Source organism: Ambystoma mexicanum, chromosome 2q (assembly GCF_040938575.1).
Source record: "Ambystoma mexicanum isolate Mex_15411 chromosome 2q, UKY_AmexF1_1, whole genome shotgun sequence".
NCBI lineage: Eukaryota > Metazoa > Chordata > Amphibia > Caudata > Ambystomatidae > Ambystoma > Ambystoma mexicanum.
Genome location: NC_090924.1, coordinates 358,943,383 through 358,965,032, shown reverse-complemented (window position 1 = coordinate 358,965,032; position 21,650 = coordinate 358,943,383). Strand labels below are relative to the sequence as shown.

At 46.9% G+C, this 21,650-nt stretch overlaps 1 protein-coding gene across 4 annotated transcripts in view; it reads left to right on the top strand.

Annotated features, from left to right (window-relative positions):
• PALB2 (partner and localizer of BRCA2) overlaps positions 1-21,650 on the top strand; it is a 645,542-nt gene that overhangs the window by 535,131 nt on the left and 88,761 nt on the right. For all 4 annotated transcript variants that reach the window (XR_011303236.1, XM_069647386.1, XM_069647387.1 and 1 more), the window contains one exon: positions 4,979-5,127. Coding sequence is in view for 3 of the 4 variants with exons in the window: in XM_069647386.1 (XP_069503487.1) it covers positions 4,979-5,127 (149 nt within the window). In the remaining variant the exon portion in view is untranslated. The remainder of the gene's footprint in view (positions 1-4,978; positions 5,128-21,650) is intronic.

Sequence of the window (21,650 nt, the reverse complement as noted above, 5' to 3'; positions counted from 1 at the left end):
GAACGGAACCCAAAGCATAGGTTTTGAACTGTATTACTGTGAACTGGAGTAAGGAAATCTTGAGACTTTTTTTGTGGAACTTTCTTATACTTGTGGACGGGGCGTTAAGAGAAAGCTGTGAGCTGGAAGGTCAGAACTTTGAGTTGAACACTATTTCTTTTGGTTTTGACATCCCTACACATTGGTTAGCTTTAGTTGTGAGGGCAAGTATAGGTTTTGGACACAGACAGACATTTAAGTGTAACTATTTGACTCAGACTTTCCTTACTTTCATTCAGGCAGGGAAATCCCACCGTAGTATAGGGCAAGTTAAGCCTTCTACGATCCTGACATTTGATTCAATAAAGTATTTTATTTTGAATACAATATATACACCAAACAACTTTTTGATCATTTAGACTGGCTAGGCATTTAATATACCAATTATGCCGACGGCACACGGATCATCATCCCCCTCTCTGGCAGCTACGTCAAAGACGTCACCAAGGTGAACGCCATCTGTGAAACAGTCCAATCATGGATGGCCTCACATAGCCTCTGCCTTAATGATGAGAAGACTGAGATACTCCTCGTTGTCCCCCCCCTTCCCGGTGCACCTAACCAAGCTGCACCCTACCTACAAAACCTTTACCAGTGGCCACCTCCGTGAAAACCCTTGCAATATACTTGGACTCCTCACTATGTCTCGCCAAGTCTATCACATTACTGCTACATCAGGCTACGCTACCAAACGCATCACAGCCAGCAAACCCTTCCTCACCTCAAAGAACCAATTATAAGTAGATTGGGCCCTCATCCGCTCTAAACTATTGTAACTCCCTGTTCAGCGGCACATCCGGAAATAACCTGAGCAGGCTTGAACGGTACAGAACAATGTCCTGAGAGCAGCCCTAGACATCGGTAAGAGAGAACACATCTCGCAGGCTCGAATAGCTGCGCACTGGCTCCCAGCTAAAGACAGGGTCAATTTCAAGATCCTCTCCATCGCTCACCGCTGCCTCTCAAACAATGCTCTGCCCAACCTTGTAAGCAAACTCAAAAAACACACCTCAACAAGGCCTCTAAGAATATGCTACAAACACTGCCTTGTCGCCCCGAGATTCCACTGGAAAAGGGCAAGCGTTACCAGCTTCCCAGTCCAGACTGCCATGCTCTGGAATGAGTTACACGTGCACTTGCACAAAGAACCGTCCTACAATTCCTACAAGAAGAAACTAAAAAACCTACCTCTTCAAATGACACTTCACTTTGCAATGAGACCGTAATGCTCATTTCTTTTTTTTCTCCACTACTGTAACCAGCACCTAGTTGCCCATGGGCTTGGTTCGCTCTATAAATGAATGAATAAAGTCTGTTGTCTGTGGCCCTCATTACGACCCTGGCGGAAATCGTGGCGCCAAATGCACCATGGAGCACGGCGGAAAGCTGCCGATAGCGCCATGGGGGTTGGCGGATTTACCGCCCCATTCCGAGGTTGGCGGGGCGGTAAATCCTCATTCCCCATTTTACCCTTCCCCATTCCCATTTTTGCCCCATAGGGTATAATGGGAGTGGGGAAGGCGTTAATTACGCCACCGTAAAATACGGTGGCGTAATTAACAACAAGGTCCCGTAGCGCCATGGATTTCTCCGCCCGGAAAAACCAGGCGGAAAACGCTCCATGGCGCTACGGGAACTCGTAGTGGGGCGGATGGGTCCGCCGCGAATACCGCTGGCGTAAACCCACTCCGCCAGGGTCGTAATGAGGCCCTGTGTCTTGCTTCATGATGCCTTCACTCTTCCCCAGATATTGACAAACCGGTTTCATCATCCCCTGCAGATGATCGTATTTTATAATGGCCTCTTGAAGAAGATTGCTGACTACTTTAAAATAGAGACACAAGTCAGGGGAGGACACTGATTTCGTAGACGAAATCATAAATGAGGAAAAGCAAATTGGACAGTACATTCCCTTAATGCAGTCAGTGAAAAGAAGGAACATTCCATCTTTAGCCACTCCTGCACTCACTAAAGTGGTTAACTCCTGCTGAGAAAAACGCTTTAAACCTTTACGCCCGACTCAGTATTAGTGTCCACTATCCATAAGAGGGCTGGAACACCCTTAGCATCTTCTGGTGCACAACCAGATAAGGATAGCAAGACAAAATATGCTCCGGGGACAAAGATAGCAACCTCTGCAGCATACCAAACTCTGATTGCTAACATCACATCCCTCATGGCTAGTTTTAATACGACACAGTGGGATCAAATGGGGAGCTGGTTACTGATGTCCAAGATCTTGTAAAGTCACAAATGATAAAGCTTATATTGGAGGGCAAACAATCTGCAAATGCATTTATTAAAAATGCACTCGACTCAGCACAGACGGCGAGCAGACTAATAGCTGATGGGGACTTTGGTCAAAAGACATGCCTGGTTGCGAGGATTGGGATTCAGACCATAGACTCGAGCCACTCTTCTAAACATGCTGGTTGAGGACAATGTTCTCTTTGGTAAGTCAGTTGACGAAGCCTTAGAAAAGGGCAAAAAGGAGAACGAAACAATAAAAACCTTGGGTCAAATCACAAGTAAAGCTTCAACACAAGGGTTTGGCAACCAGTCAAAGTGGTTTTTGTATGCAAACCTTTTCTAGAACAGGCACTCAATCAGCCTATTCACTAGGATCAACTAATTGGTATGCAAACCAAGGTCAACAGAGCACAACACCTTGAGGCTTCCAAAGACAGTTTAGGATAGGAAGAAGCTGTGGAAGAGGCCAGTCCTCTAGAGTAGCGGCCTTTACCCCAAGTTGAATAACGTCATATACCCGCGCATGGGAGGGAGTAACGTCAGAACAGTGAGTCTTGTCTACTTTAAAGTGGGGGTATTGCATAGAGTTTATTGAGAAAGCGCGCAATCAACTGCCAAGAACCCCTAGAAACAAAAGAATGCTGAGCACCTTCACATTCTACATGCGCAAATACTAACATTATTCGAGAAGGAAGCAATTGAGCAAGTCCCGCTCTTGTAGGTAAACAAGGTATATATTATGTGTACGTCCTTGTTCCAAAGAAAGACGAGACAAAAAGACCAGTGTTGGATCCAAGATCAGCAAATACATTTGTCAAAAGTTCAGTATGACATTTCATGAGGTCATTCCCCTACTCAAGAAGGGCGATTTTCTGCCAACACTGGATATGAAAGGTATACATATTCATATTTTAATGCTGCCAGCACATTGAAAGTACCTAAGAGTCCAATTGGGTCCTGCTCATTATCAGTTCAAAGTATTCCCTTTCAGGATAGCATCAGCCCCTCGAGGGTTAACGAAAGAACTTGCTAGTTTTATCAGCACATCTCCACAGGAAGAGAATTCCAGTGTACCCTTATCTGGACTGCTGGTTAATAACAGGAGAAAATCCAACCGTATGCTGCCAAAATACTCCGATAACAATCAATCTTTTACATCAACTGGGGTTTTCAATCCACGAAAAGAGAGACAATCTAGTCCCGCGCCAACAAAAGCTTTCTAATGACACAAAATCAGCGTTGGTGTTCCCCTCCAACGAGAGGGTTCAAAACCTAGTAATCGGATCCCCTGTTATGTGGCTGGTCAACAGATAACAGTCAGGAGGGTCATGCATCTGCTCGGCATGATGGCATCCTGTATCTTCATCGTGCCACATGCCAGATTAAATATGCGCCCAGTACAACTGGCATTAGCAAAACAGTGGTCTCAAACAAAGCGGGATTGGGACAATCTAGTGAAATTTTCACACACACTGGTGTTGGGTCTAATATGGTGGATGAAAGAAAACATGCTAAATGGGTAGACTTTTGTCATCTCACCAAGTCACCTTATGATTACAACGGACGCATCACTGACTGGTTGGGACGCCCATTGCCTACACCTCACTGCTCAAGGAACATGGTATTTCCTACTATCTCACTAACGAAACAGCACATAAGCGTACTGCAACTTCTGGCAGTATTCAGAGCATTACATGTTTTCCAACAACATCTGAAGGAAAAGAATGTTCTAATTACAACCACACCAGCCCTTTTTTACATCAGCAAACAAGGCGGAAAATATTGCCCGAGGTCGTCTGTACTCCCCAAAGAATTTGGAAATGGTGTCTCCAAAGGGAGATGCATCTTCAAGCCCAACATGTCCCAGGGGAACACAGTTGTCTAGCAGACACTCCAAGCAGATTTCAACCCTTGGAGCACAAGTAGGAATTGCATGCAGCTAAAGTGTTGGAAGATTCATGAGCAGCTTGTTGCATGAGTGTGCATCAGTCAGTGCAGTATTGTGCAAATCTTTTTCATGAGGGCTTGTCAGAGCTGCAGCATGGTGGCAAACGAAGGGAAAATGAGGAAAGAGAGGTTGTGTGGAGAGCATGCCAAGAGCCTGATGCAGGCTGTCCTCCAGGCTCTGCCTGTGCTTTGAGGACTCATTACATGTATTGGGTGGTATAGATTGTTGTGAGGTGCAGACATCCTCTGTGTCCCCGGGCTTTGGGCAACACACCTCACAAAGCCAGATACCTTGCAGAAAGTCAGAATTCACCCAAAGGCACAACATTGTGTCCTGCCATGAATGATGTGATTGAGTTGTGTGTACTACCTGTCCATGCTTTCATCAGCAACAGCACTTTTCTACTTCACTCTTGTTATGCTACTCCCCAAAGCTTCACTCTCTTCTGGCAGTACTTTCAAGTTCACTTAAGCTTTTAAAAGAAATAAAAAAGAGCAACCGTATGAAAATGAGCCTCTTGGGTCATTCCTTGAACTAATATTGATGCCCTCTCCTTATTGTTCTATTTGTTAGCAGCACCCAAATATGCTTCTCAGTGGACATTCCTCTTTTTTTATAATGTTGCAATTAGTGGTGACTAGAGGTATTAGAACTTGACCCATTGATGTGTCTTAGAGCATTGGAACTAGTTTTCCTTCAGGTACAGTGTCGTTAAACTTGTGTTTCCTTTCTTTTAACTAGGGGCTGCTGTTCATAGTTTTATGTCACCCACATGCCCTTGAAAATGAATCTTCCAAAAGATGTGTATTGAGTCTGATTGCAGCGAACCCCAAACAAGCTCTCAGCGTTCATGTGATGTCATATACACTCCCTGAAGGTTTCTCCGGAAGGTAAGTGCACATAACACCTCTATAATATGCTTAATTGCAGGAAATCTTGCCAACTCATCTGGGCAATAACTATATCTCTACTATTGAGTCTTTTTTAGATTCACAAGCTGTACTTTTTAATATTTCCACCTCCCAGGCTGGAAGCCCTCGAAATGTATAAAGTATTCTTTAGCTTAAAAACAGTCAACGCAGCAATGCCACAAGCACATGCCAAATAATTTCATTCATAGATATTATTTTTTAAGTGCTCGTTATTTATTGCTACTAGGCACAAATAGGGCACAATATCTTCCATCACAGGGTATGTTGGTGTTAAAAAGAAACTGGAAAATCCACACAGGAATAAACATGCTGTAGTTGTGGAGGAGAACAAAAATATGTTGGACTTTTAGTTGGAATGATGTGTAGATATACAGTATGGACAGATTAAAAAGAAAGCCTTTATTTCCACTGTAAGAAATATTGCCAGCATTTGCCCTGAAACCACACACCTCTGAGGTCTTTGACAAAAATGCCAGCATTTGCCTGTGATCGCGTTGCCCCAAAATGGCAGCATTTGCCCCTTTAAGGCACACATTTGATTAACCTGCTAGTGTTTGTCCCTGTAAAGACACACCTGTGATTGATTTGACGCAATACATCAGCGTTTGCCTCTGTAAGGGGACACCTGTGATGGCTTTGTTTGTCCCATCATATCAACCGTTCCCCCATTTAAGATGATGCAATGTCTTACATTAAGTGTAGACATAGTAGAAATAACTTTTGTTTACTATGTCGCTTAATGTATTAGCACACTGTACCGTGCACTGGGTATTGTAAGGAACTCATGGTGGCAACAGTAAAGACCGACACAAATGATCGCAGTTCAAGGGTGTTTATTAACTGTATAATAGGTGAGAAAAACACCTGATCTAAACCTAAATCTAAGATGGGAGCACGCCACGACCATCAAATAATAATAAAGCAGTCCTAGTGGTGTCTTGTCAAAATAAAAAGGGCCTATACTAAAAAAGTAACTATTGCCAATCCTTACAACTAAGTTACTAAATAGTGTGGGATAATGTTCTCAAGAAAGAAAAGTGTTCACCAAATGATAAGTCAGGATGGTATGGCTGGGTCTCCCTTCCCCATGTTTTTAGCACGGGACAAGGCAGGACCTTTGAGCACAGCACACTCCTGGACCTCGTCAGCACGAGGTTACAGTTCCTTTCAACGATACCAGGACCTTCCGGGGCCAAGTCTCTTTCCTGCAAAAGTCTCTTTCCTTAGAAGGCCGTCTATACCAAAAACAATAAACAAACAAAAGTTCCTTTGATAATCCTTCACGTTGGGCGATTGCTCTTGGCCGCTTGGATCCCCCTCAGCCAGGGTCTGATCCTTTTTGTAAAGTTAGCCTCCCTCTATTGGGTTCACTATGGTCTTTCACTCAAAATCGTAGCATTCAAACAATCTCAATGTCCCTTTGAACAACTATCCATTGTGGACATCCCTCAGCCATGTTCACACTTGTCGTCACAATGTTCAAGGGTATATCCCTGTTTACCCTCAATTCACAGACATCCCTCTGTCAGGTTCACTTTTGCCAATTACCAACTATTCATTGTGGGCATCCCTCAGCCAGGTTCACATTTGTCGCCACAATGTTCCTAGGGGTGTTAACACTATGCTCTTGGTTTTCCAACCTCCAGTCGGGCTTTCTCTTAGCCCCCAGTCAGGCTTCACCCATTCACAGTTCGATCAGTTTTCTCCAATGTGTCAAAGACATTTGGGTGTACGAAGGGTTTTGCTTGACGCTCTTAGGACCACTTTGACACTCCCCACCTGCCTCTCCTACAGCCTTTTGCCTCTAGTAATTTCAACAAAACAATATAACCCAAAAAGGCTTTGGTCAGAGTCCTTAGAATGAGTGCCCCCATGACGCCGGACCACTCTGCTTCTGAACCTTTTACCGGGATTTCTTTAAAGTTCAATAATACAAGTTCTCATACTTGTGAATCTGCTTAGAGTCACATGCTGTGCATATAGTTCGACATCTAGTGGTAATCGCAGAGTATTGCATCTTGTCTTTCGAGGATCGAAAGGGGACGTCGACATGGGCATGCTTGTAACACTATCCATAACGTGACATGTAGTGTAGCCAAGATCCTTCACGCGTCGAGGTCCCTCAGATTGTTTTTTTCCGCCCAGCTAGCTGGTCGCCTTATGTGGAGCTTGAGAAATTGCTAATATAATATATTTGTCCATGACCTCCGGTCGTTTTTATCATTTGTACCCTTCATCAACGACTACTTCACAGCCAACGCTGAAGACCGTGGAAGACATCTCCAGACTTCGGTGGCTGGTGCTCCGGTCGACAATGTCAACCGCGTGGCCTCGTCCCTCAGGCCAGGCCTACACAGTAGGGAGACTGGGGTCCGGGGCTCTGTTTGTTTTCAAGAATGCATTTCCTTCTCCCCTCTTTTCCCTTCTGGTTTTGCTGTCGCTATAAACCAGTGCTATGGACAGGACACCTTTTACATTTTGCCCTTCTTGTAAAGGCAAGTATCCCTGTAAAGACACACACCAAAGGTGTAATAAGTGTCTACCTCGAGATCACCACGAGGTGTCCTGTCGGTCTTGCAAGCTTTTACGTCGTAATATGATAAAAGAACGGCGAGTTAAACGGTAGGCCGCCTACGCCATGATGCAGGACGAGGGTAGCACCCCTGCTGCCACAGGCACCGAGAGTGACGAGGAAATGAGCGATAGCTGTGGCTCCGAGACAAAGGCCATTGACCTATCTTTGCAGCAGCCACGTGCTGAGTCGTTGGTCCCCTTCAGGCAGGCCACCGGTTCTGGTATGGGGAGTGTAAACTCCGGCGACAGGGACGCACACACTACACACAAAGGAAAGCACACAACCCCCCAGTCCTCCTCGACGAACTCGTCGGGATGGCCAAAGACGCCGACGGGTACGCCGATATCTTTGACGGAACCCACCGATCCACAGGGTCGGCAGCCCTTCCCGCAACCGTCTAGGCGGCATGCGTCTGGCCACTCAAGTGACAAGGGCATCAGCACCAAAGTTCATAAGAGCACCGAGACCCTCACAAGAGCGCGCCGGCACGTAAGGTATTGTCAATGTCAAAAACTGCAAAAAAGCCACTAGGACAGATGAAATCTGTTATGATTCCTGCCCCTCATGTCCCCAGCCCTCCAAGATGTCAGGCTGGAGCCAGGCCACAATCACCTACATGGCCCTCAAGGGCCTCTCCATCCCTCCAAAGACCCACTTGGAGTCAGACTTGGCACTTGTGGCACCAGACTCACTCACTCCCATAGGATAACATTGGGGATTGGACTTGTAGTGCATTGATGGGGACAAGATGGATGCCCCCACATATTTTGGTTCCCAGAACTGCATGTGCAGTCTAGTCTTTTGGGTGTGGTTCAGCCCAGAGACACCTGGGATACCCAGAGACTATTTAAGCCACGCCCAGGCTGAGAAACATGCTTTGTGTTTTCTGAACCTGCAGCGTGACACTCACCGTGTTCGGATCGGTCTCCAGTAGGCCTGCATCTTTCATCTGCGCTCAGCTCCTGCAAGAACAAGAACACTGTTAGGAACAGCCTTACCTTGCAGCGCTTCTGCCCATCATTCATCGCTTCTTCTGTTCTGCTGGCATCTTCGGCGGTGTCATTCCCATCCCGGCATGCCGCTTCCTAGGGAAAAGGGCATTAGTAAGCATTCAGCAAATCTTCGCTTATTTTTAAAGACAGTACGAGCTTCAAACGCTTACCTGAATCCCAGCCGCTCTGGGGGAACTCTGTCTCCGTCCATGCTGAAAACATTGCGGCACCTAAAAGACACAGAAAAATAACTCTGTTCAATACAAATACGAAAGGGTCGCATCGCGCTCTCCCTCACCTTCAGCACTACTCATCTCAGCAGCACGTCGCCATCCCTGGATGCCAGCCATCATCTAAGGAAGGAACGGAACGAAGTTAGGGAACTGTTCAAAAGACTCATTATACTTACCTGTCGGACTCTTGCCAGTGAAGTAACTAGGCAGCAACGAGCCTGCATCAATCAACGCGCCCCTGTGCTGAAAGCAGGGCGGAGAGCACACTTTCCAAGAAAACAAGGTGAGCTGTGGATCAAAGGGAAGGGTTGGACCCCGGGGAAGAAGGGGTTCAAGCACACAGAGACAATAGGGAGTTAAACTCTACCAATCCTGTGTTTCAGGCCCAGTCTCCAGTCGAGTAGACTCCAGGGAAGGGTTCGAGGTCGTAAGAGGTCAGAACGGGCTGAGTGACGTCCTCCTGGATACCAGGTGAGCGTTAACAAAATCCCTTGCAGACATGCCAGAGATCCACGAGAATCTCACAAACATCATCTCAGCGGCAAATAGGCCTAGAGACACGTTGAAGGACACTTCCAAACGTCGAGAAGGTCAGGAAGAATATTCAACGGTCCCATTCTGTCTAGAACTCTGTCAGACAAAACTCGAAGGCCTAAGAACACAGGTCCCCAAGAAGAGCCCTTCCCCCCCCCCTCCAGACCCCTCTGGGTCATCCTTATGGACCAGGGACAGGTTTGAGGGGTATGTGAATAAACTTTCAAAATGTGTGGATTTTTCAAAGAAGTTTATCACTCATAAAAGGCATAGAGAGGATGACCTCTATCCTACTATGTCTAAATTTCAAAGGACCTCCAGTCACTCTCCTCATGAGGAGGTATTTGATCTAACAGAAACAGAGGAGACCCCTCAGGACCCTTCTGATCAGGGTGAGGATCTCTGTGAAGAACCTGTAGACCACTCCCCAGATTGGGGTGAGGATAAACCTGTGGGTGAAGCACCATGGCTGTCACCGACTAAAATACCTGACCCAGACACATTACGCATGGATCCTTCCGCATCACCTATAAGACAGGCATCTCCCATAGGTGACCAGATGGCATTCAATGCTATCCTGACAAAAGCTGCAAACACTTCCAGATTGCCACGCAAGAGGCGGTGCAAGACGCTGACTTTGTGGAGGACGTTTTGTAAGAGAAACCACCTTCAAGCCAGGCGATACCTCTTCTAAACTCCATCAAAAGGCGTATCGCCCATTCTTTGCTCACTCCATCGCAAACAAGGGCAGTTAACCCACGGGTCAAAAAGCTTTTTTGCCCCTCGCCTAAAAAGGCACGCATGGTTGAAGAATTTGGGGGTTGAAACCGGAAACCCAGGCTTCCCTCATTAACAAACCGCTGGAAGAATCTAACCTGTTTGGAAAGGCAGTTGATGAGGCTTTAGAGATTGCGAAAAAGGAGCATGACAACCTGAAGTCCCTAAATCAGAAAACTCAGAGACCCTATCAGCAGCGAGGGGGTAATTATCTCCGCTCCTTTCGTGGACAATCTTTCCCGCGCTCCCCCCCACAAGCAGTACGGAATGGGAAATACATGGTCCTCAGGACAGGGGGCAGCTGCCTCTAACCAATATTGGCCAAGAGGACAGCTCTGTGGCAAAGGAAGGGGTAGAAGCAACACCCCTAGAGACTCCCCGACTTCAAATAAAAAATGACTTACCGATCCGGGTCCTCTCCCATACCTCCCCTGTCGGGGGACAGATAACATTATTCTTACACGCATGGGAGGGAATTACCACAGACCAGTGGGTGCTCAAGACCGTCACCCACAGTTATTGTATCGCGTTCAGCTGACCACCTCGATACCGGCCACCAACGTCCAGGCGAATGACACCAGAAAATCTGAAGATCCTACTACAAGAGGTCAATCGAGATCCTGCAAAAAAAAGGGCACGATCGAAGTTGTCCCCATTCTACAGGTAAACAAGGGTATTTATTCAGTGTACTTCCTTGTACCCAAAAAGGATCTCACCATGTGCCCTGTGCTAGACTTACGCCCAGCGAACAAATTTGTCAAACCACAAAGGTTTCATATGACAACACTGCAAGAGGTAATCCCTCTACTAAAGCAGGGGGATTACATGGCAACATTGTACATGAAAAAATGAAAAATGCATACTTTCATATTTCAATTCTGCCATCGCACAGAAAATACCTAAGGTTCATGATAGAGGACAAGCACTATGAGTTAAAAGTTCTTCCCTTCGGCATTGCCTCAGCCCCAAGGGTATTTACAAAGGTACTGGCGGTAGTTGCAGCTCATCTGCGCAGGCAGGTCTATCCTTACCTCGACGACTGGCTAATAACGGGATTTGCACGGAACATGCCTATCAAACACTCAAAAGACAGTAGATCTACTCTTCAGTCTTGGATGTTCAATAAATGAGAAAAAGTCCAGTCTAGACCCAGGCCAGGTCAAACAATTTCTGTGAGCTCTAATTCGGACAGAAGACGGCCTCGTCTTCCCCTCCAACAAGAGGGTTCAAAACATGCTACTCCAGATCCCTCACTATGTAGCCAGTCGCAAGGTGACTGTACGCTAGGCCATGCGACTGTTGGGGATGATGGCTTCCTGCATTTACTTAGTCTCACGCGCGTTTGCGCATGCGCCCCATGCAAGAGTGGCTCAACAGCCAGTGGTGTCAGGCCAGCGGACAATGGGACGATCTAGTGGTTTTCTCGGCAGCCCTCGTTCTCTCTCTGCAGTGGTGGTCGAGGGAAACCTCTTAAAGGGGAAGACTTCACCACCACTGCAGTAGAAGCCACTCTCACCACTGACGCATCTCTAACTGGGTAGGGGACTCACCTCCTTCATCGCACAGCACAAAGCGTTTGATCCCTGGCAGTAGCGTCCAACCACATAAACCTGTTGGAATTGTTGGCAGTGTTCAAAGCCCTAAAAGTTTTTCAGACACAACTTCACAGGAAGACAGTACTGGTCCTCACGAATAGCACCACGACCATGTATTACCTGAACAAACAGGGGGGCACACACTCTCCAGGGCTATCCAAACTGTCCCACAGCATTTGGAAGTGGGCTCTCAAACACGGGATGTTCCTCCTGTCTCAACGCGTTCCAGGGGAACTGAATCTTCTGGCAGACGTGCTCAGCAGAGACTTCCCTCTACCCACAGAGTACGAATGGCAGCTACAAAAAGACATTGTCGCCGACGTCTTCGCAGCATGTGGCTTCCTAGAGATCGGCTTTATTCGCAACTCTGGAGAATGCACAATGCCAAGATTACGCCTCCAAGTACCCCCAGGACCGCTCCAAGGGGTACGGTCTTTGGATAACATGGTCAGGGAAAGTTATCTACACTTTTCCCCACCGCCCGACTCCCCTATTCAACAAGATAGTGCACAAGATGAACCAGGAACTAGTCACAATTATTCTGGTGGCCTCCATGTGAGCCCGCCAACCCTGGTTCTCCCATCTGATGGTGATGTCAATCTCTCCTCCGATGCGATCACCTTTCCCATTCAACATGCTTTCACAAGACAAGGGGAGACATTCCATCCTTGCCCCAAACTCTCAATTTAGCGGCCTGGCTCCTGAGGTCATAGAGTTCGGGTACCTCCAACTTCCTCAGAGATGTATTGATATTCTTAAGGTGGCAAGAAAGCCTAATACCAGACATTGCTACTCCAATAAGTGGAAACGCTTTGTCATCTGGTGCCATTTTAAGAGCATCAATCCCATCAACTGCTCTCTTACTCACATTGCGTTATACCTGACTCATCTCCTGGACTTGGGTCTGGTTTTTAATTCACTGAAAGTCCACCTGGCTCCGCTTTCAGCATATACTGGGCCTCATTATGACCCTGGCGTTAACCAATGGCGCTATTAGCGCCATGGTTAACGCTGGTAACTTACCGAATCCGCCATGGTGAAATGGGGAATTACCACCCCATTCCAAGGTTGGCGGGGCGGTAATTCCCCATTTACCATTGGCCATTCCCATTTTTGCCCCATAGGGCTCAATGGGAATGGGGAAGGCGGTAATTACGGTACCACAAATTGCGGTACTGTAATTACCTTCAAGGTCCCTTTGCGGGTCCCTACCTTACCGGCTGGTACAGACCAGCTGTTAAGGTTGGGAGCCGCAAAGGGACCTCATAGTAAGGCGTTAAGGGGTTAACGGCGCCACATCCTTTTACGGCACCGTTAACCCCTTAACGCCTGGGTCGTAATGAGGCCCACTATGTACCAAAAGGAGTCGTTGTGGTGGAAGATCCCAGTCATCAAAGCTTTTATGGAAGGGGTTAAAAGACTTCATCCCCCTATTTTAAACCTGTCCCCTGGGTGGGACCTAAATGTGGTATTAAGTAGACCAATGGGATCCCCCTTTGAACCGATGCATAAGGCTAGCCTTAAGGCGCTCACTTACAAGACCGCCTTCCTAGTGGCAGTCACGTCAATCAGAAGAGTCATTGAATTACAGGCCCTTTTAGTTCAAGAGCCATTTCTTACATTCAACAAAGATAAGGTGATTTTGTGCACTCACCCTAGGTTTGCGCCTAAATTCATCTCAAAGTTCCATGTGAACCAATCAATACAACTACCTTCCTTCTTCCAGAATCCCGCTAACATGGCAGAAAAGAGCCTACACACACTCGACGTGCGTAGAGCAGTCATATATTATCTGGAAAAAACGAGACAACTAAGAAAGACAAATCAGTTTTTTGTTTCAGTGGCAGCTGGTAGAGAGGGAGATCCTGTCTCAAAGTCAGCCATCTCAAAGTGGATTGTAAACTGCATCACACTCTGCTACACTCTTGCCGAGAGAGATCTGCCCTTCAAGCCTAGAGCACACTCTACTCAGGGAACTGGGGCTTCCATAGCATTCATTGCAAATGTTCCTCTCAAATCCATTTGCAAAGCAGCAACCTGGAGTTCTGTACACATCTTTACAAAATACTACTGACTAGATACTCTCTTTATGTCTGATTCTCAGGTGGGACAAGCTGTACTAAGACATCTTTTTACTACTGTTCCTTCTCACACCCCACCTCCAACTCTGGGTACTGCTCGCTAGTCTATGCACAGCATGTGACTCTAAGCAGATTCACAAGTATCAGAAGACGTGCATTAATCACCGTAATAGCATTTCTGATGATTGTATCTGCTTAGATTCACATGCGCCCACCCTTCCTTCCCGCTCGGGGTAGAAGGAACATAGACATCTTACTACCTTCTCTCTATCTGTACTCCCTCACGTTAGTCACAAGGCTCCCACACAGCAGAAGTGTATTTTGTGCGCCGCCTTTTATCCCCGTGGAGAAGGGAAAGGCCCGTCAGGTGTGCATACGTATTGTCAATTGCCTGACTCTTGTGCTGGGAAATGTCAGGTAAACGGCTTGGGTTTTAGTCCGTTGTCTGTCATGGTGTAGGAAAATATTTGTGTCGGAAAAGGGGGAGGGTATAGTTTCCAAGTATCCTACGGGGTAGCATGGGGAAAAGATGTCATAAGGAAGGGGGGTGTTTGGTCAACCTGGAAAGGTGAGCTTTGCAAGGTGTGTGAATTGAATAGGGAAGATCGTAGGAAGGGTAGTGTTATGTCAAAACAAACTGGGAGTTCGGGAAATAATCAGAGGGCCAGGGAGGAGAATGACTGGGAGTATTTGGGTAGGACACAGGAAAGCAGGGATCCTGGGCAAGATAAGTTACGAGTTCAACAGGGTTTGGGTTCCTAGGGGATTTGTCATATACAGAGGGGTTGTTGGATCTGGACAAGAGAGATTCATTGGGAGGAAGGGAGGCAGATGTGGTACAGCCTACAAAGGTCCCCAGGATCTCGTTGTCCTCTCCTTCTTCCCCGATATAGTACTGTGTCTCACCTGGGTTATGCCACCGAGTACAACCCCAGGTTCCCCAACCCAGGTGATGCTCCCTTGCTCGTCCGCCCCAGGGTTGGGATCTGGGAGCGTCAGCCCTTCCCTGGCCACCTGAATAAGGGATTCTCGAGGTCGGCTTGGGAGAATATCCTCAGGTTTCTCACAGTATATAGGTGACATCACCATCTCAAAACGCACTGTAATTTTAAGATGAGTACTTAAATAATGCCCATATACCCAGTAAACACATTTTAAGGTTGAAATTGTGTGCCGATTAGTGTTTTCACACTGTTACATCAAGTGTAGACATAGTAAAAATACTTCTGTTCACCATGGTGAACAGGAGTCGTTCAACTATGCATGTTTATAGTAACAGTGTATAAACACTAACCTTTACGCGCTGCTACTCCACCTCATACCCCTTATCTTTCTGTACATTCTTGTCCGACGCTCGCAGCAGCTGCTACACCCGTTCCCCTATCCGGTACGCTGCCTCTTTGAAAATGGGATCCCTCTGCCGATGGGATTCAGTGGAAGCAGGGATTTTCCCATTGAATCCATTCATTGGGAAGTTTTCCACATTTGCTGGAACAAGAGTGTGGATCGCAACATAAGGCTCAACAACTTCCCTGTTGATACCTAAAAACATGTTTTATATTCTTTAATCATAGTCATCTTAAATTGCTGCTTGCTCTTTAAGTGCACATGCACAACCAGCCCATTATAACCAAGTTATTGCTGCTTGTATTCCAAAGCCACAGTTTGACTCTCAGATTATTTTTGTTGCCATTGGAAGAAAAACCCCATGTCGTAACTCCTGCTCGGCTATACCAGACTGCATGGGGAAAAGATTATTTCAGAGAAAGATTTCTTTTTTTCTACTGGCAGTCTGCGCCAGGGTTGAACTGGCTGCTCTTGGTTCCTCCTGAGAAGCCTTAGAAAGCGCCTAGAGCGTGAGAGGGGCACTGAGAAGTATGAATGATGCCTAGTGTCTGACAGAAGAGCTCAGGAACTTGAAAGTATATGAACCGCAGAAAAACTGTAAAGCCTTGGAAAGACAGTGACTGGTAATATTAGGAAAGGAGTAAAGAGTTGGATGAGCATAATACGAAGTACTTATTTCCTTGGGCTGAATGGAATTTTGAGCGTGTGTCATTGATGCTCAGTGCTGTGAAGTATTCGCTCAATGTTCTGTCTCTGCTCCGTGTTTGTGTTTTTGCGGCAGTGTGAGCTGACCACGAAGGGTTAGGCGTGACCTGTGCTCTGGCTACCTCTTGTGCAACCTGCCTTCCTCATATATATCTTATTTGGGAATTAACTTAGCTTCCCCCAGAAGCCTCCCGCGAGTCATCTCTTTCACATCCAGACCTGTTTGTTTTAAGTGGCAATGAGCTGTGAATCTACCAAAAAGCAATGCAGCAAGGATGGCCAGCATCAAGACGTGCACGGCACCGCCAAGAAACCGAGCATCGCTGCCAATGAACCAGACTGCTAGCCATCTGCTGAAGGGGGTACAGAGTATTTTCATGGTTGTTTGTCTGCACAGCAGAGGGGGAAGGCCAAGCAGCTGTCACCCTCCAGTGAGTACCCTAGGGGAAACGCGTAGGATCACACTCCCAGCACTGCACCCTAACGAGTTCATCCATATTGCAGCTTTACTCAACCATGTTCTTGCCTACCTCCACGCCGAGTCACAGCAGTCCTCCTGTTTTCTCTACTTCCCTCCTATTGCCACCACCTTAACTGCTTTCCATGTGCTAATGCCTCCATCCCTTCTCCTCCTACATTCTCTCTTAGAGTGTGTCTTCTCCTCTCTAGCCTCCCTCTGACATTCTCCTCCAACCTTTTCACTAACCTCCTTCTCAAGACCTCCTCCTCAAAACATTTTGTCACCTCCAAACTCCTCCTGAACACACTCTTCTACCTCACTGCTTCTCCAGCATTGGATCTTTCATAGATTCACATGCTGTGAATATTCCCTGTCGTCAGGGTGGGAATCCTCGGTAAGAGAGCAGTTTATATTTCAACGGAAAAACTTCAGTCAGTTTAGTGCTCTAGTATAGTCATTTTTGCATCGTATTGCCCACAGCCAATAAAAAGGGATTCCTTTGCTCCATCCTGGAGGCCATCTTCAGAATTTGGCAAAGAGCACGTAATTGGCAGTATGAGCCAAGAAGAGCCAGAGGGATAGGAAAGAGGGTTGCATGTGCGTCTATGACAGATACCAATGCTGGAGGACAGGTGTTACAGGTAATTGACGTATTCCTTCTCCAACATTGGATCTTTCATAGATTCACATGCTGTGAATAGATTACAAAGTAGGACCATATAACCATATTAATTTCTTAGTGTGTTTTTTGGGCCTATTATAAATATATTATTTTGTACTTAGCTGTCTAAATTGAGTTACTGTGTGCTTCACTGGGTGGTCTCATTGTGGGCCCCGAACCCCACTCACTTTCTCCTGAGACTAAGGGCCTCATTACACAGTAGGTGGTAAGGGTTCACCGGTACCGGTAAGGGCACCTGTACCGGTAAACCCTTACCGCCTTACTACGAGGTCCCTTTACGGGACCCGGCCTTAACGGCTGGTGTAGATCAGCCGTTAAAGTTGGGACCCGCAAAGGGACCTTAGTGCTAATTACTGTACCACAATTTGCGGTACCGTAATTAGCTCCTTCCCCATTCCCATTGAGCCCTATGGGGCAAAAATGGGAATGGGGAAGGGCCATGGAGAAAGGGGGAATTACCGCCCGCCAACCTTTGAATGGGGTGGTAATTCCCCTTTTCCCCATGGTGGTACCGGTATCGTACCGGCGGCAACCACGGTTTACCGCATTCAGTGTAATGAGGCCCTAAGCCTTGACCACTCTCCAAGCTTACCTTGATTGGGTTTGGCTAACCTCTCAGAGTTGAAACGAAAACAAGACCTTGGCCGTGAATCCAGCGGTGTGGGCTGCACTCCCAGATACCACTTCAGTGTGGTGTATGTTCTCTTGATTAATTTTTCAAGAAGGTACTTTGACGTAAGTGATGAGATTTCAAAAAGTTTTTTTTTTTAAAGTTAATGTTTTGCAGTTAGAATTCACTGTTTTGCAGATGCATCAAACAAGAAAGAGAGGTAGTAGCCAATGCATTTCGGATTTATATATCCTACCTCAGGGCCAGCTTATTCTTGTCTATACCAATGAACAATTAGATTACCCAATGTTCCAGAGTGTGATCAATTCAATTATACCATAAGAAACAAAAAAACGAACGCACAAAATGATTCAAATACACCAGAGGTCGTGAAAATATGTCATATCCACATGTCCATCAAAAAGCATTGCATCACATGTTCAAGGGTTAACATTCACCATAGAATACCCGAATTCACAATTAGAAACAAAGCAAGTGAGTAACAATTCATCACAATGCCAGTAGTGAATTCAACATTGATGTATAAGAGTATATAAATAGCCAGTATAACGTCCCATGTGTGGAGGTACCTAATATTCATACATATGTGTTTTCACATTGCAAAACCAATGTAACGGGTTTGAAGAAAAAAGGAAATGTAACAATGATCTGACAAGGAATACTCATCGAAGTATAATATATATATATTTTTTTTAAACAATTTTATTGATTTTGTCATAGGCAAACAACATACAACAAAACTTTGCAGTACATGTCCTTACATTCCAATTTGCAAATATCATTCACGGTCTACTGTTTGCCCCTCTCCCTCCCCCCATTTGAGCCTACTCCACTTCGCGGTCCGCGTCTCCTTCTTCCAAAGGGGTTCCCATTTCTGTGTCCTCAGCAGAGTCCTGGTCACTCAACCAGTTTTGGATGGACCCATATAGTATGGTCACTAAATGTTTCCAGGCTGTCGGGGTTTCTGCCTCTTCGTCCCCTCCTCTATTACCCGTGTCTTGGCATACTGCTGTTTCAGCTTCAGTCCATTTCTGGAGGTCTGCCCACCAAACTTCTATCCTAGGTCTGTTGCATGTTTTCCATCCCATTGCAATTCTACGCTTGGCAAGTATGTATGCCAAGTCTTTTAATTTACTTACATGTTTTAATTGACGCGGCCTAGGGAATCCTCCTACCAGACATGCCCATACAGATTCAACATCTATCTGATCCCTTTCTCTTCTAGCCGGTGTGCTACTTCTTCCCAGAATTTCCCAATTTCAGGACATGCCCAAAACATATGCGCATCCCCACATTTTCTTCCCGGCATTTGGGGCATGATTGTGGTTTTGCGTTTTTAAATTTGGCTATCCTCTGATGTGTCATATATGCACTATGGGTTATATATAGTTGTATTTGCTGTAGCCTCGCGTTCGTAGATACTTTCCTATGGTATCCCTAGGCCCTCTCCAACGTCCCATCACTCATGGGTACCCCAGCCTCTTCTTCCCAGTCATATCTCAATTGCGCCACTTCCTTCCCCACTTTGGTCATCAATAGCTCATATAGGGCCTCATTACACGTTGTGCGGTAAGGGAATAACGGTACCGGTAAGGGATTACCGGTACCGCTAAATTCCCTAGCCAATTACGACCCGGATTGGCCGCTATTAGCGGAACCGGTAAGTACGGTGCCACTAATAGCGGCAAGTCCGTGAGCGCGCGACCCCCAGGTCGGAAATAGCGGCATGGCGCTAATAGCACGCCATTACAAGCCATGCAGACATGGCAATAGCGGCATGGTAAAGACCCAAAAACCCCTTACCGGCATGGCGCTAATACCAGCATCGCGAACCACCCGTTAAGAGACCTGAGCAGTGTTCCCACCTGCCACAGATGGACACAATCAGCACAGGTGGAGGCAATGTAGACTGGCAGCACAAAAGAGCACACCACACCCCTTCCCACACCAAGATGGTTCCAATACTAGCAGTATTACATGGGCTGGAGGACATGATTGCAGTGCAGCACCAACAACAAGCAGCACAGAGGAGACGCAGGAATAGGAGTAGGAGGAGGGCAAGACAGGCGCAGCAAGCACCACCAGGGCACCCAGAAATACCACAGAGGCAGCCAACAATCCACAGGATCCAAGCCAGTCCATTTAGCCTAACACCTGAGCAGATACATACCCTGTACCGTCTGGACCGGGATACCATCACCAGCATCGTGGATAAGATACATGACGACATTGTGAGCCTCATAGACATCAGAACTGCAATCCCCATTCTACTGAAGGTGGTGACTGTGCTCCACTTCCTGGCCACAGGCTCCTAGCAGCATACTGTGGGGCAGATGCATGGCATCTCACAACCAGTATTCTCACGCACGCTGAACCAGGTACTCGATGCCCTCCTGAAGCTTGCACATGAAAACGCATTCCTGCCACGGACTGCTCAGGAGATCGCAAACACCAAAGTTGCCTTCTATTCACTGGCAGTCATCCCAAGTAGCATCGGGGCCATCGACTGTACCCATGTGGAATTGGTGGTCCCACATCACAATGAAGTAGTCTACCGAAACAGAAAACAATTCCACTCCATCATTGTCAAAATGGCATGTGAGGCAAACAAAATAATCACACATTGTTGTGCCAGATATCGCGGATCAACCCATGAATCAATGGTCCTGCAGAACTCAACCATACCACGCAACATGGAGCGACAAGCCGGACAACGATCGTGGCAACTTGGTGAGTAGCAGGGCATGCACATGGCGGTGTGATTAAGGGGGGAGGGGGAGAGATACATACTCCAACTGGGTGTTGACTGTCGTGCGTAGGACAAATGGACTTACAGATGTACGCCAATGTCCATCAGGGAAGGCCACAATGTACTTGAGAAGACCCCACATGCAATTTGAAGCTGCACAACATTGAAAACAATCCATGTTTCAAAAGATTACACATCCATCCACAGCCACATTGCACATCATGCCACACCATATAATACACAAATCAGCAACATGCCGTCAAGACAGTCATACAGAATTAGGGCAGCACAACATCAATACAGCAATGTGCCCTTGAATGCATGCAAAGGGATCACCCCTAGCCATAGCATCGAACCACACACCTATAGCACCACTGAAGTGATGCTTCACAGCATGGCAACATGGATATCGGGAATGGCAGTACACTGGCAGTGTGGTACTATATTTGCCTGGGCCCAGGGACACCTGCGACCTGGCCTCACCCAGGACATTCCTATTACTGTCGGAGGCATGATTCGGGCATGTCCACTTGCATGGTCGAGCTCAGCTTTGCACATTGCAGTCACGCAGATCGTCTGCATGCATGCAGGTAGTTGCGATTTTTAATCACAATGCAAAGACGATTTGTGTGACATGTACAGGCCACACCAGAGGTGACCGGTAACGGGTACCCATTCTTCACCCCATACAGGCGACGCCGGCTATCCCCTGAAGAGGTGGCTCCTAACCCCTGTACGGAACCCAGAGAACCAGCAGCAAGAGGACTACAATATTGCACATACCCGTACCCGCGTCGTGATAGAGCAGGCATTTGGCCTTTCGAAGACACAGCTCATGTGCCTAAGCGGGCCGGGTGAGGCTCTCCTGTACATCCATGACAAAGTGGCGAAGATAACCATGGCATGTGCAATGCAGCACAAATTGTGCATCAGACGGAATGTGCCTATGCCACCTGACATTGACATGCAACCACCAGATGAGGATGATGTTGATGGGGATGAGGATGGGTGAAATGGTCCGCCAGGACATGCAAGAGGCGAAGGCCAGGAGGGGACACGATGTGCGTCAGCATCTGATGTATCAAATTTTATGAGATTCAAGGGAGAACTATTATGGATG